Source organism: Equus asinus, chromosome 2, assembly GCF_041296235.1.
Source record: "Equus asinus isolate D_3611 breed Donkey chromosome 2, EquAss-T2T_v2, whole genome shotgun sequence".
In the NCBI taxonomy this organism is placed as follows: domain Eukaryota; kingdom Metazoa; phylum Chordata; class Mammalia; order Perissodactyla; family Equidae; genus Equus; species Equus asinus.
This window is the reverse complement of record NC_091791.1, coordinates 1,603,438-1,623,600: the sequence shown is the minus strand read 5'-3', so window position 1 is coordinate 1,623,600 and position 20,163 is coordinate 1,603,438. Positions and strand designations below refer to the sequence as shown.

The 20,163-nt window shown below is 55.8% G+C and overlaps 1 protein-coding gene across 1 annotated transcript in view; it reads right to left on the bottom strand.

Annotated features, from left to right (window-relative positions):
* The window catches only part of STK32C (serine/threonine kinase 32C), a 101,106-nt gene extending 82,801 nt beyond the window's left edge, over positions 1-18,305 (bottom strand). The window contains exon 1 of the mRNA XM_044748434.2: positions 17,912-18,305. Within this exon, the coding sequence (XP_044604369.2) occupies positions 17,912-18,173 (262 nt within the window). The 5' untranslated portion in view covers positions 18,174-18,305. The remainder of the gene's footprint in view (positions 1-17,911) is intronic.
* Positions 18,306-20,163: the final 1,858 nt, after the last annotated feature.

Here is a 20,163-nt window from a genome sequence, read left to right as displayed (position 1 = left end):
TGTGGCTGCACACCCCAGGACACCCGCATGCCAAACAGGGGCCCCTCACAGTACCCACGCACACACTCACACAATTTCCTCATACACTCACTCACACGTTCACATATACACATAAATACATACATGTACAATCTCACACTGGCACATAAACACACTCATTCACACCCACACGTTCACACATACACTTGTGGTCACATGTACACGCAGGCTAACCCACAGATCCCCAGGGAAAGCCCGGGTGCCCTTAAAGGTGGTCAACCCCAGAGTTGGCAAAACAGCCAAGCGAGGACAGGCTGTGCCGGTGCAGGGCCCCAGCCTTCGAAGCACTGGGAGAGCTGGCTCCTGGGCCTGGCTCTGAGGCCCACGTGAGGCCAGTGCCTCTCTCAGCCTCTCCAGTCTCATCTGAAGCTGAGGCATGCTGACTGGACCATCTGTCTCTAGGACGCTTCTAGCCCCAGGAGGCCGTGAAGCCCAGGAGCCCTGGCCAGGGGCACGGACTCCTGCAGACGCTCCAGGATCAATAGAATCTCCCCAGACTCTCAGCCACGGCCCCACTGCACTTCCCAGCCGGCGACCACAGACAATGAGGCTCGGTGTCCTCACCAGTTACCTCCTTCTCTGTTGGGATGACAGTAGTTCCCAGCTGGGGGCAATGTCACTCCTGGGGACACACGGCGACATGTGTTTGCATGACTGACTGTCACAAACACGGAGGAGGGATGCTCCTGGCATCAGTGGGCAGCGGCCAGGGATGCTGCTAACATCTGCAGTGCACAGGACGGTCCCACACATGCAGTGATCTGGACCCAGATGTCAATGGTGCCGAGCCAGCCTGGGTTAGAGGCAGCCCAGCCTGTGGAAGTCCTGGGGTCCTGCGGTCACAGCCACACCCAGCTGAGGTCCCCGAGCCACCCTGTGCAGCAGTGACTGCCCCAGGAGGCCCCAGGACCCTCTGTGGAGGGAGGCCACCCCGGCCCTGGACGCGGGGCACCCCCTGCTCCTCAGCCAGATTCACAGCTCCCATCAGATGCGCGTTTCATAACCAGCCCCCCTACGAGAGTTCCCACCTAATTCAGGGAAGGACTTTCGGGAGGGTCGCCCCTGCAGCTGCTGAAATCCATGCACCATATGCGGCCGGAAGGAAGATGCGGCCAGTCTCTCCGTCTCCCTCCCTTCGCACAGCCCAGGCAGCCACCCCTGGCTTCCCTGACTTCTCCTAAAACCAAGCTTTCCAGGTGAGTCTCTGAGTGAGGAGGCGGCTGACCTGACTGCTCTGACAGCCCGGAACAGAGAGCACGCCCATCCGAGAAGACGGAGCGGGCCTTCACAACGTCGGGGGAGTGAGGGCCCTGGCAGGGCTGGCTCTGAGGTCTGGCGACTGCTGTCCCTGAAGCGGTCCCTTGCTGGGAGAAGTGGGAGGAGGGACCTAAGCGCCCATTTCCACGCGGCCCCCTCATCCCATGTTCACTGGGCGCCAGGCCCCAAGTGCTGTCGAGTCACTTGAGACACAAGAGTGAACCGAGGAGACGAAACTCTGCCTGGGGGATATTCCTTCTTGGGGCAAGGGGGTGAGGCTGAAAGAAGAACAGCAGTATCAGGAGGGGACGAAGCACACAGCACTCTAGGGCTCAGCACTGGAGAAGCAGAGTGGGCCAGGGGCAGGGGCAGGAGCCAGGGGCTGGGCCGGGGCCAGGGCACAACACAAAGTGGCTCCTGGAGGAGGACATGTGCACAGGCCTGCAGGAGACGTGGTGGTCTGGCACCGCCCGCTGCCCATGTGTTTGCAGGCTGCCCCTTCTGGCTTCTGGGACGGAGCGGCCATGGGCTGCTCTGCCAACAGCTGCGGGCAGAGGCCCCTGGGCCCCTCCCGGGCCAGGGCAGCGCTTCCCCGCGGGAGGTCTTGCAGGGCACTCTCTGCCACGCTCTGCCCTGGGCCACGCCTTGCTGTGGGCAAGGAGGCAGACAAGCCCAGCCCTGCTGCCCAGTCGCCACGGAGCCACATGGAGCCAGAGGCAGACAAGGGCTTTGCTCTCTGAGCCCTCGAGACCAGGGTGCCTGCTGCTGTGAGCAAGGCCACAGGCCAGGCGGACAGACGGCCGAGGCATCAGGCTGGCCACAGCACGTGAGGTGGGGGAGCAAAGCAGCGAGGCCGGAGGAGGGTAGAGATGGCATGCCACCCAGGCGGCCAGCTCGGAACTGACGTGGACAGTGCATTGGGGTGCTGCGCAGGTTGGAGGAGTGGCCGGGTCTTGGGGAGAAAGCGTGGCTCTGGCCGCCGCACTGAGAACACGAGGAGCCCAGTGAGGACGCTCGGCTGGGGGCGGAGAGGAGCTGGGTGGAGACCACGGTGCTCGGTGCTCAGGGAGGTGGAGGCAGAAGCGGGCCCTGGCTCTTCCAGGGAAGCCTCGAGGACACCCTGAAGGTCAAGGTGCAGCACGAGTGAGAGAGGGGCCCCAGCAGGGTTCAAACCTTGGGTCTGAACACCTAGAAGGATGGAGGAAAGCGAGGCGGAGACGTCGAGGGGTGCAGGCGGCGGGGGGAGATGGGAATTTAATCTTGAACATGCTGGATTTCACACGTCTGTGAGACACGCGGGTGGCGGTGTCAAGTCAGAGGCTGGATGGAGAAGTCTGGAATGTGGGAGGCGTCGGCATATGGATGACATTTGAAGCCGTGAGTGTAGCGAGAAGAGGGAAGGAGCCCGGGGTGGTCCAGCGTCACAGGGTCGGGGAGAGGAGGAGGCTCAGCCAGGGCTGTGGGCGTCCTGGAAGCCATGTGAAGAGAGGGGTTGAGGCGGTGTCCAGAGCATCAGGCTCTGCCACGGGTCAAGGATGAGGAGGGCTGAGGACTGGGCATGAGGCTTAGCCATGGGGAGGGGACCTTCTCGAGAGCTCTGGGGTGGTGGACAAGTCCCGCCTCCAGTAGGTTGAGGAGAGAACTGGAGGGGAGGACGGCAGGCAGCAAGGACAAACTGCTCTTGAGGAGTTTTGCTGGAAGTGAGGAGTGAGGAAAAGGGAGAAGGCACCAAGCAAAGATTTCTCAACATGGGAAATAACGCTGCTAATTCACCCCACAGCCACACATCGAATGTACCTGAGTGCTCAGCATGCTCCATCAGGAACACAAAAACGCCCAGATCACTCCCATCCACCCGGGGAGCATGACAAGCCCACAGAGATGAAATGTGAACTTGGCACAATACAGCTCAGCTCAGCTCTGGAGTCCCAGGAAGCTGCATCCGCCATCCTCTGGCTCAGAGCCGGCACCAGGACAGCTCTTCCTGCAGCCCGAGACACTGTGCCTGCCTCCCACCATGCCCTACGGACAGGCGGAGGTGTCCTGGGCCTGGGGCGGCTTCCTGGAGGTCAGGATTCTGGGCCTGAGGCTGAGAGGTGTGTGAGGACATGTATGGGATGCACCTGGGGGGTCAGGCCATACGGGCAGAGGTCACATGGGCTCAAGAAAGGAACAAAGGCACGCAGTGAACAGCGTCCAAAAGAAATAACAGACCCAAAATGGAGTCACTTGTGCTAAGCCCTACCAAGACTCAGACTTCAACCAACCGCAGTGTCAGCCTCTCCCAGGAGGGGATTTTAAACCAGTCTGTCTGGAATTCCCTGGTAACAGTAGTGAGGTGATCCAGCAGACAGACCCCTGCCCTCCCTAACAGAAGGCGACTTTGCCTGAAATAACCCACTCTTTGAACTTCTTCACCCCACCCTCTTTCTGCCTACAGAAACCTTCCATTCATACAACTCCTCGGAGCTCCCTTTTATCTGCTAGATGGGATGCTGCCCGACTCACGAATCGCTGAGAAAAGCCAATTCCGTCTTTACATTTACTACGCTGAATTTTTGTTCTTTAACAGGAGTTACGAACAATCCAGGGTCACTGGAGAAAAGTCTGCAGCCTGGGGACCCCAGGTTCCCAGAACCGGGTCTGCACCGTGCTCGCCTCCAGAGCACGGGCCCTGTGCCTCTGCCCCGCGGTCGAAGCAGAATTCCCGGGTCGGGGGCTGGGCATTGGTGTTTAATATTCTTGTAAACTTTTGATTAAAATAAACCTTTCAAAAAAGTGCACATATGACAAGTGTTCAGTTCAAACAATTTACAAAGAGAACACACCTAGGTTCTCAGCAACCAGGTCAGGAAACATAACATTCCCAATACCCTGGAAGCCCCCTTGTGCCCCCTCCTAGCCAGGTTGCCATGGACTTGCCATCTAAAGTCACATCTTGACAGCTTAAGATCAGAATCTCCGCTTCTGCACTTGTCACACACAGGGAACCAGCAGCACGAGCGCGCGCACACTCAGCGGTGGTTACAGGATTCAGCTCAGCTGGCGCGGCCCTGAGACGTTCATTCTCATTGTAGAGAGGACTGCACTGTGCAAATAAACAGGAATTTATGTGTACGTGTAACGTCGGCGGACACTTGGTCTGGTTCCAGCTTCTGGCTGTTACACACAGTGTCGTGTGGACATCGGTGTGCACACCTTTCAGTCCACAGATGTACACATTTTGCTGGGTCTATACCTAGGAATACAATCCTGGGTTGTAGGTGGCAATGCACCCACCCACCCCCCAGCCAGAGACTGAAATAGCCTAAGGCTGAACACACTGGGTTTACTGCTCCTTGTGATGAGGGAGAACACACCCCGTGGGGAATAGGGGCGACTCGGGAACAGGGTGTATGAAAGGATGGACAATACGGTTTGGGCTCATGGCAGGGACCTTCACAAAGGCTTAAGCAGTAGGGCCTCGATGCTGTAGGAACAGGGGCAATTCTATGGCTGGGCATCTTAATAATTCCTCCATAGAAGGTGGAAGGAGTGAAGCAAGTCCAGAGCTGTGATTAGCAAAGCAGCAGCCACCACTTATATCAGCCGGGACAGGGGAGTCTGGTCACTGGGGCTTGGGCAATGTCCCCGTTTTTGTCTGTGTTCAGATGGGATTATGGGGGGGGGGGGTCTTTTGTCTTGACCCATCACAGTCACATGGTGGTCCTGCCTGATGTGGGTGTTCTGTGAAATGGTTTATGTCTGACAGGAGAATGCCAAGGCCCAGCAGTGAGTGCCAAGGCCAACTCCTGGACGTGAGAGGCTGCACTCTCCCCCACAGGGTGTGCGTGTGTGGTTTTAGCAGGTTCTGCCAAGTAGGTTCCAAAGTGGTTGTATCAGTTCATACCCCCTCCGCCAGCAGTGTACAGAGCAGGTGCACAGTAAATGGCATTCAGCTAAATGAATGAAGCAATGGGAAAACATTAGACCCTTAAGCCAGCAAATGATGTGGTCAGCTCTGTGCTCAAGCACAGAGAGGATCATCCTCTCCCAGTAACAGTGAGCACACCCAGGATCCAGATCTTGGTTTCTAACACCACTCCCAACAAAAGGGCCAGGGCTCCTTGGAGAACCGGTTGATTCCAGGACTGGGTCAAAATGAGCCTTAAGTGCCAGAAAGCACGGAAGTGCTCAAAAAGGAGCGACAGCAAAAACAATGATGCAGTGTGCCAAAGGAACAGGGAGCCAACTGAAGAGCTCCCAATGACCAAGGCGAGAACAATGTGAGAACAAATAAATAAAGTAGGATTGGATTATAGCCCAAAGTACAAAACAAATACCCATGAGTCCACTGACATAAATGAGCCACTGAACAACAGAATACATGGGAGGGGTAGACAAACCTTCTGTGCAGAAGAATTCCAAATAATTTTATGTAGATACCACCTCAAGGAGGGGGGCCATAACCCCCCATCCTTAAGTGTGGGCTATGCATAGTGACTTCCTTCCAAAGAGGACAGTATGAGAAGGGGGGAAAGGAGTAACTTTTCAGTGGAGAGACCTGACAAACGTGACCTCAGCCAGAAGCTCAAGGTCAACACCCACGGTGCTGAACTACGCTGATGGTGTGCCCCCTTGACACGGTGTGAGAGAGGACACTTTTCTCTGGGGTCTTCCTCCCAAAGATCCATAACCCCAGTCTGATCATGAGAAGAACTAATCACGAAAATCCCCATAGAGGGACATTCTACAAAACACCTGACAGCTATCTTCAAGACTGTAAGGTCATCAAAAGCGAGAAAAGTCTGAGAACGGTCACAGCCCACAGCAGCCGAAAGAGAAACAACTGAAAGCAATGTGGGGTCCTGGATGGGCTCCTAGAACAGAAAAAGGATATTAAGGTTAAAAACACAGGAAATCTGAATACACCACGGACTTCAGTTACTGAGAATGGTGCTGGCTAACTTAATGTGTCAACCTGACTGGCCATGGGGCCGGATATTTGGTTAAACGTTAATCTGGACGTGTCTGTGGGGGAGTTTCTGGCTGAGATTAACACTTGAATCTGTGGACTCGGTAAAGTGCATTGCCCTCCCCACCGTGGGCGGGCCTCGTCCAATCCACTGAAGGTCCTGAGAAGAAGAAAAGGTGAGGAAGGAGGAATCCACCTTTTTTCCTGCCTCGACGCTTCAGCTGGGACATCTCATCCCATCTTCTCCAGCCCTCAGATGTCGGCTGCCCGGCTCTCAGGCCTTCAGACTCAGACTGAGTTACACCCGTGGATGTCCTGGGGCTCCAGCTTGCAGACGGCAGATCCTGGGACTCTCACCTCCATAATCACGTGAGTCAATCCTCTTAATAAATCTCCTTTTTTACATATATTTGTTCCATTGGTCTGTTTCTCAGGAGAAGCCTGACCAATACAGTAACGTATCCATATCGGTTCCCTCGTTATGACAAATGCACCAGACTATCATAAGATGTCACCCTCGGGAGAAATAGGTGTGGATACACGAGAACTCTCTGTAATACCTCACAACATCTTTGTAAATCTAAAACACTCTAAATAAGTTTATCAGGAAAAAGTTTTTCAAAGGTAAATACATGTTGTATGTATTCAGGTATGGATTGGAAGGTGATGCGAGAAACTGCAAACAGTTGTTAGATTGGTGCTGGGATTACATAAAACATTGGAATTTCTTAATACTTTTTCTTGTCACTTTTTGTTATATAATACAAAGCTAAAAGGAAAAAGCCAGATCATTCTGGCAACGGTGTCTGGTGGCTAGATGGGCAGCCATACAATCTATCATCCAAACCAGGACACGTCTAAGAGAGAAAGGGGACGCTATTAATAATCATGCCCAGGCAACAGGCGTGATCGGGATGTCGGGCAACCGGGGATGTGCGGTCACCGTAGCGATGACAGAACTGCAGGCTTGTGCTCTCTCTGATGACCCTAGAAAGGGACTCCAGGGCCAGTGGGGAGGCTAAGGGGAGGAGATGGGGGCCAGGGGCAGCCTGGGCCAGGAGGTGCCGGCACTGCCTTGCGGGGGGGCAAAGGTCCAGGAATGGTGTCCATCCAGAATTTTCTCTCCTCTACCACCTAATTCCTCTTACATGTTTCAAGTTTCCCAGGTGCCTGCATTGTTGGTACCATGCCCAGCTTTGGGGACTCGGGGGCTCATCATCAAGTGAGCCCCTTATTTTCTGCACGTTCTGACTGCTGTGGGCTCCGGGGAAGGGCATCAGGATCCTATGACTGAGGATTCTGCCGCCTGAGTCTGAGCTTCACACAGCACCCTCTGCAAGAGCCACCAGGGAGAAAAGCGCCTTGGGGTCTCCCTTCCAGCCATGGCCCCCATATGCCTGGACAGCCCGCCACACCCACTCCTCTGTCTCGGCTCCCGCTGCCTGCAGTGCCCCACAGATCTGATGGACGCGACCCCCGCCCCCCTCCAGTCAAGGTCTTCCAACTGCCAGATGCAGTTGACCTGCCCAGCCGTGGAGCCTGGCCAGCCCAGCCAGCCCGGCACGAGCAGACTACACACGGGGTACAGGGCCCAGCACGAGCAGGTCACGCACTGCAGACGGGGTCCAACAGGAGCAGGTCACACCCCAGGGATGGGTCCAGCTGTTTCTGCAGTACGTGGTTTCCTACCTCCCACTTGTCTTTGCATCTTCCTTCCTCTCTCTTTTTCTTTCTCATTTTGCCCCCTCTCTGAGTCATGTACTACCTTTACAAATGATCCATTCTACATGGGCAGCTAAAATATGATTTCAGAAACACAAGATGACCTTGATATTGAGGAAAACATTGGGGGCGACACCAACAAACAAGACCTGGGACAGCCACAGGGGGGTCCCACAGCAGCAGCACAGGAAACCGAAACCAGGATCTCTGGGACTCCCCAGCAAGGTCTGAAGAATCGGGGGGACATGATGAGAGTGCCGGAGCCGGCTGACAGCCAGCGGCAGGTGCACAGCCTCCTGGCTTCTCAGACTTTCCCCTTCACACTTGGGAAGGTGCTGACTTCCGCTCAGACTTCAGGTTTGTTTCACATTACAAGCAGCACTTCCCTCCAGGATCCTCAAGTTTCAATGCACAGAAGATGCTTTGTGTCTCCCCATGTTCTGGGGGCTCTGAAATAGCAACCTCGGTGTGCTGGTTGGTGCTGGGTCTGCTTGGCTAAACTGACATCCTGCATGGCCCCCAAGAAAGAATTTGTGCAACACCAGGAAGGTGGGCACGAGGCACAGAACCGTTCTCTGAAGTCACTGCGGTCAGACAGGCTGAGAAACAGGCCAAGATGCGAGTGGCTTCCAGCTCGTCCCTCTCCTCCCTGCCCCACGTCCAGCTCTTCCTGACAGCTAGCCCTGCCGGCCGATAGCGGCCCCAAGAGCCCCAAGATGCAGACGTCACCATGAGCACTTCGTCCTCTTGAACCCAACTGGACCTGCAATTGCTCCACCAGTGGAATGCGGCACAGGTGACACTGTACCAGCCTGGGCTCGAGCCTCGAGAAGGCCTGGTGTCGTCTGCTCTTGCACCCTGGGGAGCCCTGCGTACCTTCAGGAAGCTCTGCTCTCCTGCTGCAGAGAGCACGGAGCGGGAGAAGCCCCGAGACTTCAGAGGACCACTGTGCTCTCTAAATACACCCACAGGCTCTCTGACGCTCCCTTCCAAGGGCAAGCCTAACTCCCCAACTCGAGGGTGGGCTGGACACACTGACTTCCTTCTAGTGAACAGAATACAGTGGAAGTGACAGAGTGTGACTTCAGAGGCTGGGTCCTTAAACTCACTATGGCTTCCTCCGCCCTCTTGGCTCAGGGGCGCCAGCCGCCATGCTGTGAGATCACTCAAGAGCCTGATGGAGAGGCTCAAGTGTGAGGAACCTAGGCCTCCAGCCAAGAGCCGTGCGGGGGAGACAGCCTGGGAGCAGACCTTCCCGCCCCAGTCCAGCCTTCACACGATGCAGCCCCACTGACATCCACCCTGCAGCCTCCTGAGGGACCCTGAGGCAGAACCCCTCCAGATGAGCCACTACTGAACTGCCAACTCCCAGAAACTATGAGGTGACGTTTATTGTTTTAAGCCACTAAGTGTTAAGGTAATTTGTGAAGTAATAATAGACAACTAACACATCAGACAACAGTGGGCATGGAGACCCCCAGGGACACAACTCATGGAAAATCTTCCACCAGCCTCCAACCCTATGAGCCATTTTGGCTGAGAATGAGGCACCACGTACATGAGCGAGGAAGCCACTGTGGATGTTCTGGCTCCACAGACATCACATGGAGCAGAAAGACCCGTCCCCACTGGGCCCTGTCCAAATTCCCAGCCCACAGAATCATGAAAAATAAGAAAAATTCTTATTAAGTCACTAAGTTTTGGGGCAGTTTATTACCAGCAATAACTAACAGTGGGCCTCACGGGCATGAACAGTGCCCAGTGTGAGAGACACGGTGCCAAGACCCCGTTCCCTACTCCCAGGGCCCAAGTGCTGCGGGAATGGTGGCTCTGAGTCAGAAGTGGGACGCTGACAGGGAGGACGCAGAGCAGCATGACACAGGGAGGGCCGAGGGCCCGGAGAAGGAGGCATCGAACACCACGGCAGACCCTCCTCACCCGCACGGTGCCACGGGCATGCTCGACAAGGCCGACACGGGGCCGTGCCCAATAAACCCACAGAGAAGCCACAGACACAAAGTCATCCACTTCTCGCTGTTGTGACAAGTTCCACTTTGTGCTTGTGAAGCAGGAAGAGTCATGATGTGAATTCCGAAAGCAAAGAGGCCTTCCTGAAGTCGACTCTTAGAGAAATCGATGTGCTCAGCTCCTATTTTTAATAAATTGGGGGCGACACTGACTCCCACCCACACCATCTCCTTGGCTTCAGAACTTAAATAACATCGAGCAGGGTTTTCTCACGATCGACACAGGCCTGTGTCTGGGCTGGCAGCATGTCAGAGACCATCTGTGGGCCCGTGTCACATTTGCAGAGACAGAGGATGGGGGGCAGTGACCCGTCTCACAGCTGGATGGAGCCAGGCCAGGGCCAGCCCCCAGGTCCGCCCTCCACTCTCAGCCACACCGATCTCACTCAGCTGCCTTGGTTTTTAAATCATAGATTTCAAGTCAATGAAAAAAACATTTTTTGATGAAGCGGGCATCCCAGTTTTTTTAAATAACAATTTCATTAATTATTCTCCCAAATTATCTCAAATTTTGGTCGTTAAAATCATTCAGCCCGTTGGACCTGGCTGGTGTTTGGGGAGGAGAGAGGAGCCCAGTATGTCCTCCAGGGCGCCAGCACCAGTGTGTGCCCACACCCGGGCGGGAAGGATGCATGCCGAGAGAAGCTCTGGGCACAAGATGCCAACACAGGGACAACACGTTGACCCCACCTAATGGATAGTGAGCAGGGCTGGAGAAGGCCCGTGTACCAGGCCCACGAGAAATGGCTGGGGAGCAAACTCTAGCTGTTTGTTGGAATATTAGCCAGTAGACAGAGTGGTTACCAAAGCTTTATTTTTATCTATAGCTTTACATAGATAGTGGAGCAAGGCAGGTAGGAAAAAACACATAGTTCAACTTTTTTTTTTGGTGAGGAAGATTGGCCCTGAGCTAACATCTGTGCCAGTCTTCCTCTACTTTGTATATGGGACACTGCCAGAGCATGGCTTGATGAGTGGTGTAGGTCCACGCCCAGGATCCGAACCCACAAACCCTGGGCCACCAAAGGAGAGCACGTGAACTTAACCACTACGCCACCGGGCCAGCCCCCCAATATATTTTTTGAGTGAGGAGGAGGAATCTGAATGGGAAGGAAAAATGACACCAGGTAGAAGGCCAGGTCCCTAACTAAGGTGAATGCCCAATTCGGCTCTGAGCTTCCTACTAACAACAAAACCAGGACCAGGGCCACAGGGCACCGGCTGTTAACATAAGAACCAATGGGCTCAAGAGAGGCCGGAAGGGCTGGCCTGGGGCCTCCCAAGAGGGTTCCACCTGGCATGGCAGAGAGCCCCATGAGCACTCCACAGCGAGTCCCATGGTGTGAGGGCTGGACCTGCGACACTCCCGGTGCAGGCCGGTGGGAAGGCGCACATCCTGCTGCCTGCTCTGGGACAAAAGGATCCCAACACCAGAAGGGGGAGCGTCTACGCACCCCTCAGCATCCAGCCACGGTGGGAATGAGGGGAAAGATGCCAGGTCCCAGCTTTCAATAAAGGAAGGGGTTCAGGCTGTAGCGCTGGCTGAAAACACAGGATACAAAATGCTAGTTACGTTTTGGTTACATATGCAAAGGGCTATGCCCAGGAAAAGACTGTGAGGAACAATAAAGAAACAAAAGCAAGACTAACGGAGATACATTACCCCACTGCAGCGCTGGCGCCGCTCTAATAACTGGCAACTGTGTAACAGGAGCCAGCACGTCTCCAAAGGATGGAAGAACTCTCCCATGCAGCGCCCACTGTCCCAGGAGCGTCAGGGTGGCCAGCACCGTCGCTGCTCTTCCCACCTCAGGGACTGGTGCCAAGTGACCCAGCCCCATGGGTCTCTGCCTTCACCACTCCACCTCTGTATACGCCCAAGCCCTCCCTACTCAAAGTGTGTCTGCGGACCAGCAGGGTTGGCAGCACCTGGGAGCCAGTTGGAAATGCAGACACCCTCAGGCCCCACCCCAGATCTGCTGAATCAGAATCTGCATTTTCACAAGGTCCCCAAGGGACTGGGAGCCCATGACAGTGGAGAACCTGCTCCAGGCTGTCCTGACCCTGTCCCGAATAGGTGCTTTCCCATGGCTTTGCCTCCCTCAGACCATCTCAGAGCCTCCACAGGCTGCATCCTCAGAGAGAAGCCCTGAACCAAAATTACCTCCACTGCATTCTTGCTTTACTTCTCAACTGGAAAGCCGGGTGGTTAAATTTTTAAAAGAAAATCGGCTTATTTTTAGCATTTTAAAACGCACAACCAGATGGATAGACACGCAGAGCTGACATTTGTTACATAAAGAAGTATGACAGTAGGTCCCAAGTCCATGCTAGACCAGCCTTGCCAGCCATAGGGAGACAAACGCATCAAGCTCCTGGCTGCCCGATGGTTCCACTGGGACACCAGCACTGCGCCCAGGAACCCGGAACCCAGGAGAGAACGTGCAGGGCGGGCTGGGACGACACACCCTCCTCCCCAGCTTGAACCCAACCCCCACACCCATACCAGGTGCCTCTGCCCCATTTCTACCAGCTGGTAAAGGACCCCACGGTCTGTAGCCACCAGGCTTTTGGCCGCCAAGGCCCCTTATGGTGGGGAAGGGTGTGTGAGTTGCCATCAGCCCAAGTCTGGGTCACACAGAGAGCCACTGCCCCACCCCCGCCACTCCCTTTTCCCAGGGTCAGAGGGAAGGAAAAAGGCACCTATTAAAACTCAAGTCCCTGGCTCGCTGGAGAAAGGCTCTCAGTAAACAGGGATGGACTGACACCCGGAACCACGGCCCCATCAGCCAGACGGGCACCACGCACGTGCACCACCGCCCTGCTCTGCCCTGCCAGCTCTGGGTAACACAGTGATGAAAATGTGGAGCATGAGCACAGTAAAGGAACCAACAAGGCATCCTTTGCAGGTGACATGACTGAGCCCCCAGAAAGCCCAAGGAAAGCAACTCGAAAACTATGAGAACCAAGAGGCGTCTCAGCAGAGCGGCCATCTCCAGGATGAATATTATAAAAAGGAAAGTTTTCCTTCGCACCAGCACTAACCAGTGTGAAACACGATGGGTACAAAGATCCTATTCCCAGTTCAACAAAACAGGCAATCAATACACAAGAAAGAACACAGCTTAAATGCACTCAATTAAGCAAGCCAGGACTTGCAGGAGGAAAACCTTCTCATTCCATGTCAAATGTTATTCCAAACGGATCCGAATTTTCAATATAAAAAGTGAAACCACAGAAGTACTAGAAGAAAGTGCAGATGCAGGATTAGAAACTAAATTGTTAACTGTGCCTGGAAAAGGACTTTCGTAACATGACATCAAGGCTGATATCGATGAATGTGAAATGATATCGATGAATCTGACTGCAGAAAAATTAAACACACCTGTACGAAAAAAATCTAGCAACATTACAAGATAGATGGCAAACGCAAGTGGGGGAGTGTTCAACAGCAAGCCTCTACATACACGGAACGGCGGAAAGAGAAGGACTGCAAACATCCCAACAGGAAGTGCAGGTTGGGGGTAGGCGCCAGCGGTCCACAAAAAGGAGAATACACACGCCCCAAACATGAAAAGTGGAAAGACTGCCAATCTCAGTGGTAACCAAAGAAACTCAGAGCGTTGACACGTCTTTTTATCTTTTAGCTTGTCAAAAAATAAAAATAGTGTTGGTGAGAGTTCAGGGAAAGGACTTCCGTGCCTCCTCGAGCAAGGCAACAGTGGCCCTCCCTCCCTGGCCCGCTCCGCTGAGGGCAGGTCTCCCCTGTTGCCTCTCCTCCAGCCACTCCTGTCCTTCAGTTTACTTACTCATGTTTCCTTGTCAACTGTCGTCTCCCTGCTTTGCCCTCTGTCAGTTACCCCACACTTGCAGCAGCCACATCTACTGGTCACCACCATATAATAAGCACCCAGGACAGCAGCTGGCTCATGGAGAGACCACTCCTGTCTAGAGAGCTGGCCAGATGTATCAAGCTACTTTACACGGGCACTCCTTCAACTGGGAAATGTCATTCCTAGGAATTTATCCTAAGGAAATAATGCCAAGTGCACAAAGACGAATATACAAAGATGTTCATTGCTAAACTGTTTACCAGCTGGTGTCTGAGCCCCACTCCCCCACACTGACCCTATCCCAACAAATTCAACCCAAATTTCTGGGGGCGGGGCCCAGGCATTCGTCGTGTACAAGAGCACCCATTGAGTCTAGTTCACAGCCAGGGTTGAGAAGTGCTCTTGCAAATTTAGCCAACAAATGATGCTGTAGGTTTATGAGGCGTTTGCGACACACTGCTAAGTGAAAAAGCAGGTTAGGACAAAATCATATATAGAGTATGATCCCATTTCTGTATCAAAGAAAAAAGTGTGTTTCTATATGGCTGTAGGTGTGAGTACATTCCTAGAAAAAGGCTGGGGAAGATGCACACAGGAGCATTCACTGCAGAGATCTCTTGGTGCTAAAGTTACAGATGTCTTGGTTTTCCCACTTAGGACAATTTTAGGAAAGTATAAAATTTTTACAAATTTATACATTTTAATGGTTCTATAATTAGGAAAAAACAAACTTTTTTTTACTTTAAAAAAGATGACTTAGGACCTGGCAGCCTGCTGTCTCACCTTTGTACCCACCACCCAAGAGCACATGGCCAGGCATTCTACAGGGCCTCCCCGAGCTCCAGGTTTCTCTGGGCAAGGCAAAGCTCCTCAGTGGTTAGCCACTCCCTACAAGTAAGCTAATGCCACATTAGGTTTGAACAAGCCATGATTGACTGAGATGGGCGGGTGCCCCGCCAGGTTACCAAGCTGCTCAGCAGGAAGGTGCTGGAACCCCCTCTCAGTACCACCCAGCCTCCTGATTTCACAGGGCGCGGCGTGCCAAGACAGAGAAATGAAGGGCTTGCCCAACACTCTGCAGCTCTGGGGCAGAGCAGCAGAAGAAATGAAGGTTCCCTAGCAAGTTCAATCCCTGAAATCAACCACTCTGGAAAGTCAGAAAGGGGCTAGAACGAGAGGATGTGTGGGGTCAAGGGAAGAGGAGAAGCTGCCCCTTGGTTCTATGTGAGGAAGAGACACAGAGAATTCTGGACACGCACCCAGCACCTGCCAAAGGAGGACAGTGGCTCCAGATTCCAGAGGACCAATAGGGACAGAGGATGTTTAAGATCTTCCATGTCACAACTGTGCTGTTTAGTTGAAATTTACCTGGCACTGTTAAATTTCCCTCTTATTTTCTTTTTTCTTTTTCTCTGCCTACCAAATTTGATACACTAATTGGGTATTTTAATCTAAAAAATTCATCAGAAGGTCTCACATTGCCATAGCAACCGTGAAGCCCCAGTCAATGCAAGTCACCAGCACTGCAGCGTTGCCTCTTTCAGCCCGCTCTGCAGCGTGCCCAGACAGGGATGGGACCCTTGTCTGGAAGGTGGCAGGGATGACCGCACCCCCTAGCCTGGAAAGAGGTGGGGTTGGGGCCATGGCCCCCCTCTGGAGACACTCTCCTTCCTCCTTTCCAAACCCCATTCCTTCCGTCTAAATGAACCCCGTGGCCTTCACACCAGAGCTGCGCAGTGTTCTCTCTGCAAACATGTGCTGTGACTCTCCAGCCATGTGTGCCCTGACCATGCATGACACGCAAACGCGGAATCAAAGCAGAGCCAAGTGGCCGCCCACCCACATAAGGTCCTCAGTCATCAGGCCCAGGGCCAGGCTTGGCCTCCTGATCTCACCAGGTGAAGCCCGGGTAAGTCACGGTCACATGTTCAGTTTGGGGATGCGGCCACCATGTCCAGTCACGAGCAAGTGACACACACCCTAAAGAGCACGTGTAGCCAAAGTCAGTTACCCATCCCCCACAAGCCCAAGTGGTTAAGACTCAGCACTCCCACCACCATGGCCTCAGTCTCTGTCCGCCTCAGGGAACCACACCACCCATCTGTCAGTTGTCATACTGTGGTGGCTGCACATGGCTGTGATGCTGAAAGCTGTGTCACCAGTATTTCAAATACCAGCAGGGAGTCCCATGGTGGACAGGTTTCAGCAGAGCTTCCAGACTAAGAAAGACTAGGAAGAAGGACCTGGCCACCCACTTCCAAAAGAATCAGCTGTGAAAAGCCTGTGAAGAGCAGCAGCGCGTTGTCTGATAGAGCACCAGAAAGTGAGAAGATGGCGCAAAAAGACCAGGTAGGGTTCCGCTCTGCCGTCCACAGGGGCACTAGGAGTCGGAATCCACTCCAGGGCACTAACAACAAGAAGCCCAGAACAGCCGGTACCTCTGCCAACCTACTATACAGGCAAATGAGGGGGCGGGGGGACAAGCAAAATGACTCAAATCAGATTGCAAACATCATAAACAGACCCTGTGTTCTTTTTGTCTTTTTAATGACAGTTGAATTCTGAGACATACACTAAGAATAAGTAGAAAACCTCTACCTTAAAAAGCTGAAGGCAGCCTCTGTGCACCAATTCCCCTATCACTGCAGGCGCTGCCTTGGAGAGCACAACGCTAAGACACGCAAGAGCGGCCAGCCCTGGGCTGACACCAGCAAGTGCTGAAACCAGATATATTTCTCATCGTGCAGCCAGAAGCTAGATGCAAATCTGCCTCCTGATCAGTTCCCAATTCACTCTGGGCTTTCCTTACTTTGAATATTTATGTTAAAAACAAAACATGTGACGAATGAAACACTCCCAGCAGTGAGTTCTGCTGTCTCAAAGTTCAGAACAAAATGACCGGCAGGCCCAGAACACACCGTGTGGGTGTGGCTGGCCCTGAATACCCCTCCCCTGCTGAGGTGACCAGGCTCAGCCGAGTCCAGCAGCCCCGGGCAGCGCATGGGCAGGCTCCCCATCACTCTCTCTGACAACTGCCGGCACATGGCCTGCATGTTCACAACACTGGCCTGAGGTTGTATTATTGTAATTTCCTATAATGCTTAAATTATTTATCAGGGAGAAATAGCTTGGGCTCTTGAGCTGAGCTGTGCTCTAAAATTATCAAAGATCCACCATACCTCTGCAGGCTGCCTACAAACGAAAAATGCATATTTCAACTATTTTAAGAAAATGTCAAAAAGCATCAATGTGTCATCACTGTACCATTTAAATGATCTGCGTGACATCTGTAGAAAAGAGCTGCATGTTTCATGTGAATGTATCACAGTGCCCCAGGGGTGGACACTGCACAGCCACGTTCCCTGTGGGTGCTAAGTCAATGGTCCTGGGGCCCACCAGGGCCCCAGGAGGTGTGCCTGCAGGGCCTGCTGCCTGTCACCTGCTTTCCACCGAGCCAACCTCTGCGTGGCCACCCAAGGGACACCTGTGCTCCAGGTGGGCAGCTTTTCTTGCAGGGGGACCTAAGATCAAACTTGTTCCCTAAAGAGCAGATCTTTGCACAAAGGCAAGGCCATCTCCGCGCACATCTGAGTGTAAAGGTCGGGCTTGGCGCCACGCGACACCATCACTTGGGAGCCAGAGAGCCCGGAGGGCAGGGCCCCGGGCGCCACCTGTGGGGCAGGCATCTCGCTTCGCAAACTCGGCACACCACACGTGTAGAGTGACAACTGAGCCCGCACACCGCCCCTAAAAGGAAAATAAAAACCCACAGCCTTCACCGCAGCAGGCGCCGTGGCGCTAAGCCCCGAGCTACCCGGGCGACAGACACGCCGCCGGGGGACACGGAGGACCCAGGCGGGAGCCCCGGACGCGCGTGGGCACCGCAGCCACGGTTCGCGAGTTTCCTCGGAAACCGAAACGCCCCGGGACGCCTTCCCACCCAGGCGACCACGGTGTCCGGGCGCGAGGAAATCCTACCGCCGCAGCCGCCCTGCGAGAGGGCGTGGGGTCCCCCGGTCGCGCGTGTGCACGCTGTCCCCGGGAGCGGCCCGGAGTCCCCGCCGTGCGGCCGCACTCACCGTCCTCCTTGTCGTCAAACACCGGCCTCCGCGCCGTGGCCGCCGACATGGACGAGCCCATCCTCTTCTTCCACTTGCTCCACGCAAACAGGGGGCGCGGCTGCGCGCGGGCATCGCCCGAGTCCCGGGCCCGGGGCTGGCCGGCGGTGGGCGGCGGCGGGGTGGGGGTCGCGTCGGGGCCGGTGGGGCGCGCGCGGCCGGGGGGCGGCGAGCCGGGGGGCGCCGCGGCGCTGCTGCCCCTGCGCTCGGCGCCGCTCCTCATCGCCGGGCCTGGGTGCGCGCCGCAGCTGGAGCCGGGTGCATGGCCCGCTCGCCGGGCCGGGAGCCGGAGCTGGAGCGGCTGGCAGCGCCCGCCGTGCGCCCCAGCCTTGGCGCTCTCGGGTCCTGATGTCGGGCGGGCTCCCGGGACTGCGAGCGCGCGGAGGCGGGGCCGGGGCGGGGCCGGCGGGAAGGAGGCGGGGCGGAGCAGGCGCCGGGGGCGGGGCCGGGGCGGCTGGCTGCAGTGCCGGGTACCCACCGCCCACCTCCGGAGGGGCGGGGTCCGCGCGGACACTGGGGCCGCGACACCGACTGGGCAGCAAGGAAGAGAACGAAGGAGGGGCTCCCAGGGACGGGGACAGCTCCGCCCGGCACGTCGGCGGGGACTCGGGGGTCCCCTTGGGCCTCCCCGCCCTCGCTGACTTCGTGAAATAGCCTGCGGATCGCCGCTGCCGGACCTAGGGAGCCTCAAACTTCATCCTGCGGCTCTGCGCTTCGCGAGGCCGCGCGGGGCCTGGGATGGGGCGGCGGGAGGCGGCTGCCCTGGGCCCGAGGCCCGGTCGGGGTCAGGACGCGCAACCTCACGGTCCCGGCCCCGGTTCCGATCCCGCCCTCAGGCTGCAGGCGGCGCGCGAGGCTGCGCCTGGGGAAGAGGGTGGGAGGGGGCGGGGCCTGGTGCGAGCCCCTCCCAACGCGGCAGCCCAGAGCCCGGTGGCGAGCGCACGCGCACACGCCCAGGGGCGCGCCCGGGGTCGCCAAGGCCCCGAGCGCGCGATCCCGCGCCCTCGGGGTGGCCTTAGCTCGGTCCCAGGTTCCCCTCCCAGCTCAGCCGCCCGGGCCCTGGTCCAGCAGCCCCTGGAGCAGGTCCGATCCCTTCCGAGGACCGTGTGCCCGACTCGCCCTGGGTTCCCTGGCCTTGCCTAGATCCGACAGAGGCCTTGCCTCTGACCGCTGGGCTCTCCACCGTCTTCGCGGAGTATTCGGGGGCGTCAGGCGCGTCTTGACTTCGGTGCGCCTCCACCCCAGCTCTCACGGCCAGGGGAGACCACGCGCGTCAAGCGCTGAGCTCAGCTAACGCCCCAGGAGAGGCTCTTTCAATATCACCTAGCTCCCTGCGCCTGACACTTGTCACTGAAGAATCATTTTACTTTGGCTTTTGGCAGCCTGTCTCCTTAGGTTCTGCCCTCTAGCCAGGCTACACACCCGGCCATTCCTTCCTCCTGCGTCAAGTCTTGGAAGGGTTTTCTGCTGCCCCACGAAGAGAGCCGACGCCCCCCTGACTGGCGGGCTATGCACGGTCCCCAGGCCCTGCGGGTGTCTGCCGCCGCCGCCGCCCCTCCCTCCGCGCACATCCTTCAGCCGCGCTGGCTCTGCCCTGCCCTCGAAGCCCCTCATCTGGCTCGCCCCCACCCGCACCCGCGTTGTGGTACTTAGTCTTGGCAGTTCCACTTCCTGTCTCCTTCGGCCATGGTAGGGCTACACTCGTCCCCCACCCAGCTTTTGAAATTCAATGTGGCCCCTTGGACCTGCTTGACCAATGAAATGTTAGCAGAGGTGACCTGTGTCATTTATGGGCCACTCTAGGGACCAGTGTCCGACTGGCCAGACATACCCCCTTGGCTAAGAGGAAGCCGCCATCACTTGGGGACCACCTGCCTACTAGCCGTGGACATGTAGAGCAAGGGAGAAACAGCCACTGTGGTAAGCCATTGAGATTTGGGGCTATTTTTCCCGCAGCATAACCTAGGTTAGCCCCACTGACGTCTACCGCAGATCTCCCTGCCTGGGTGACGCGCGCATCCGGTCTCCAGTTAAACTTCGCGGAAGTTCCCCGTCCCCGGGCGCCGAGACTGCGCTCGACCTCCCTCCACTGAGCTCCCAGCTCTCCATACTTGGCTCCCTCTTACAATTTGCTCTGCCGGTGGGACGTCGAAGGTTCCTAGCAGCGCGCCTGCACAGAGGAGGTACTCCGGAGGAACTCATCAGGTGCAGGA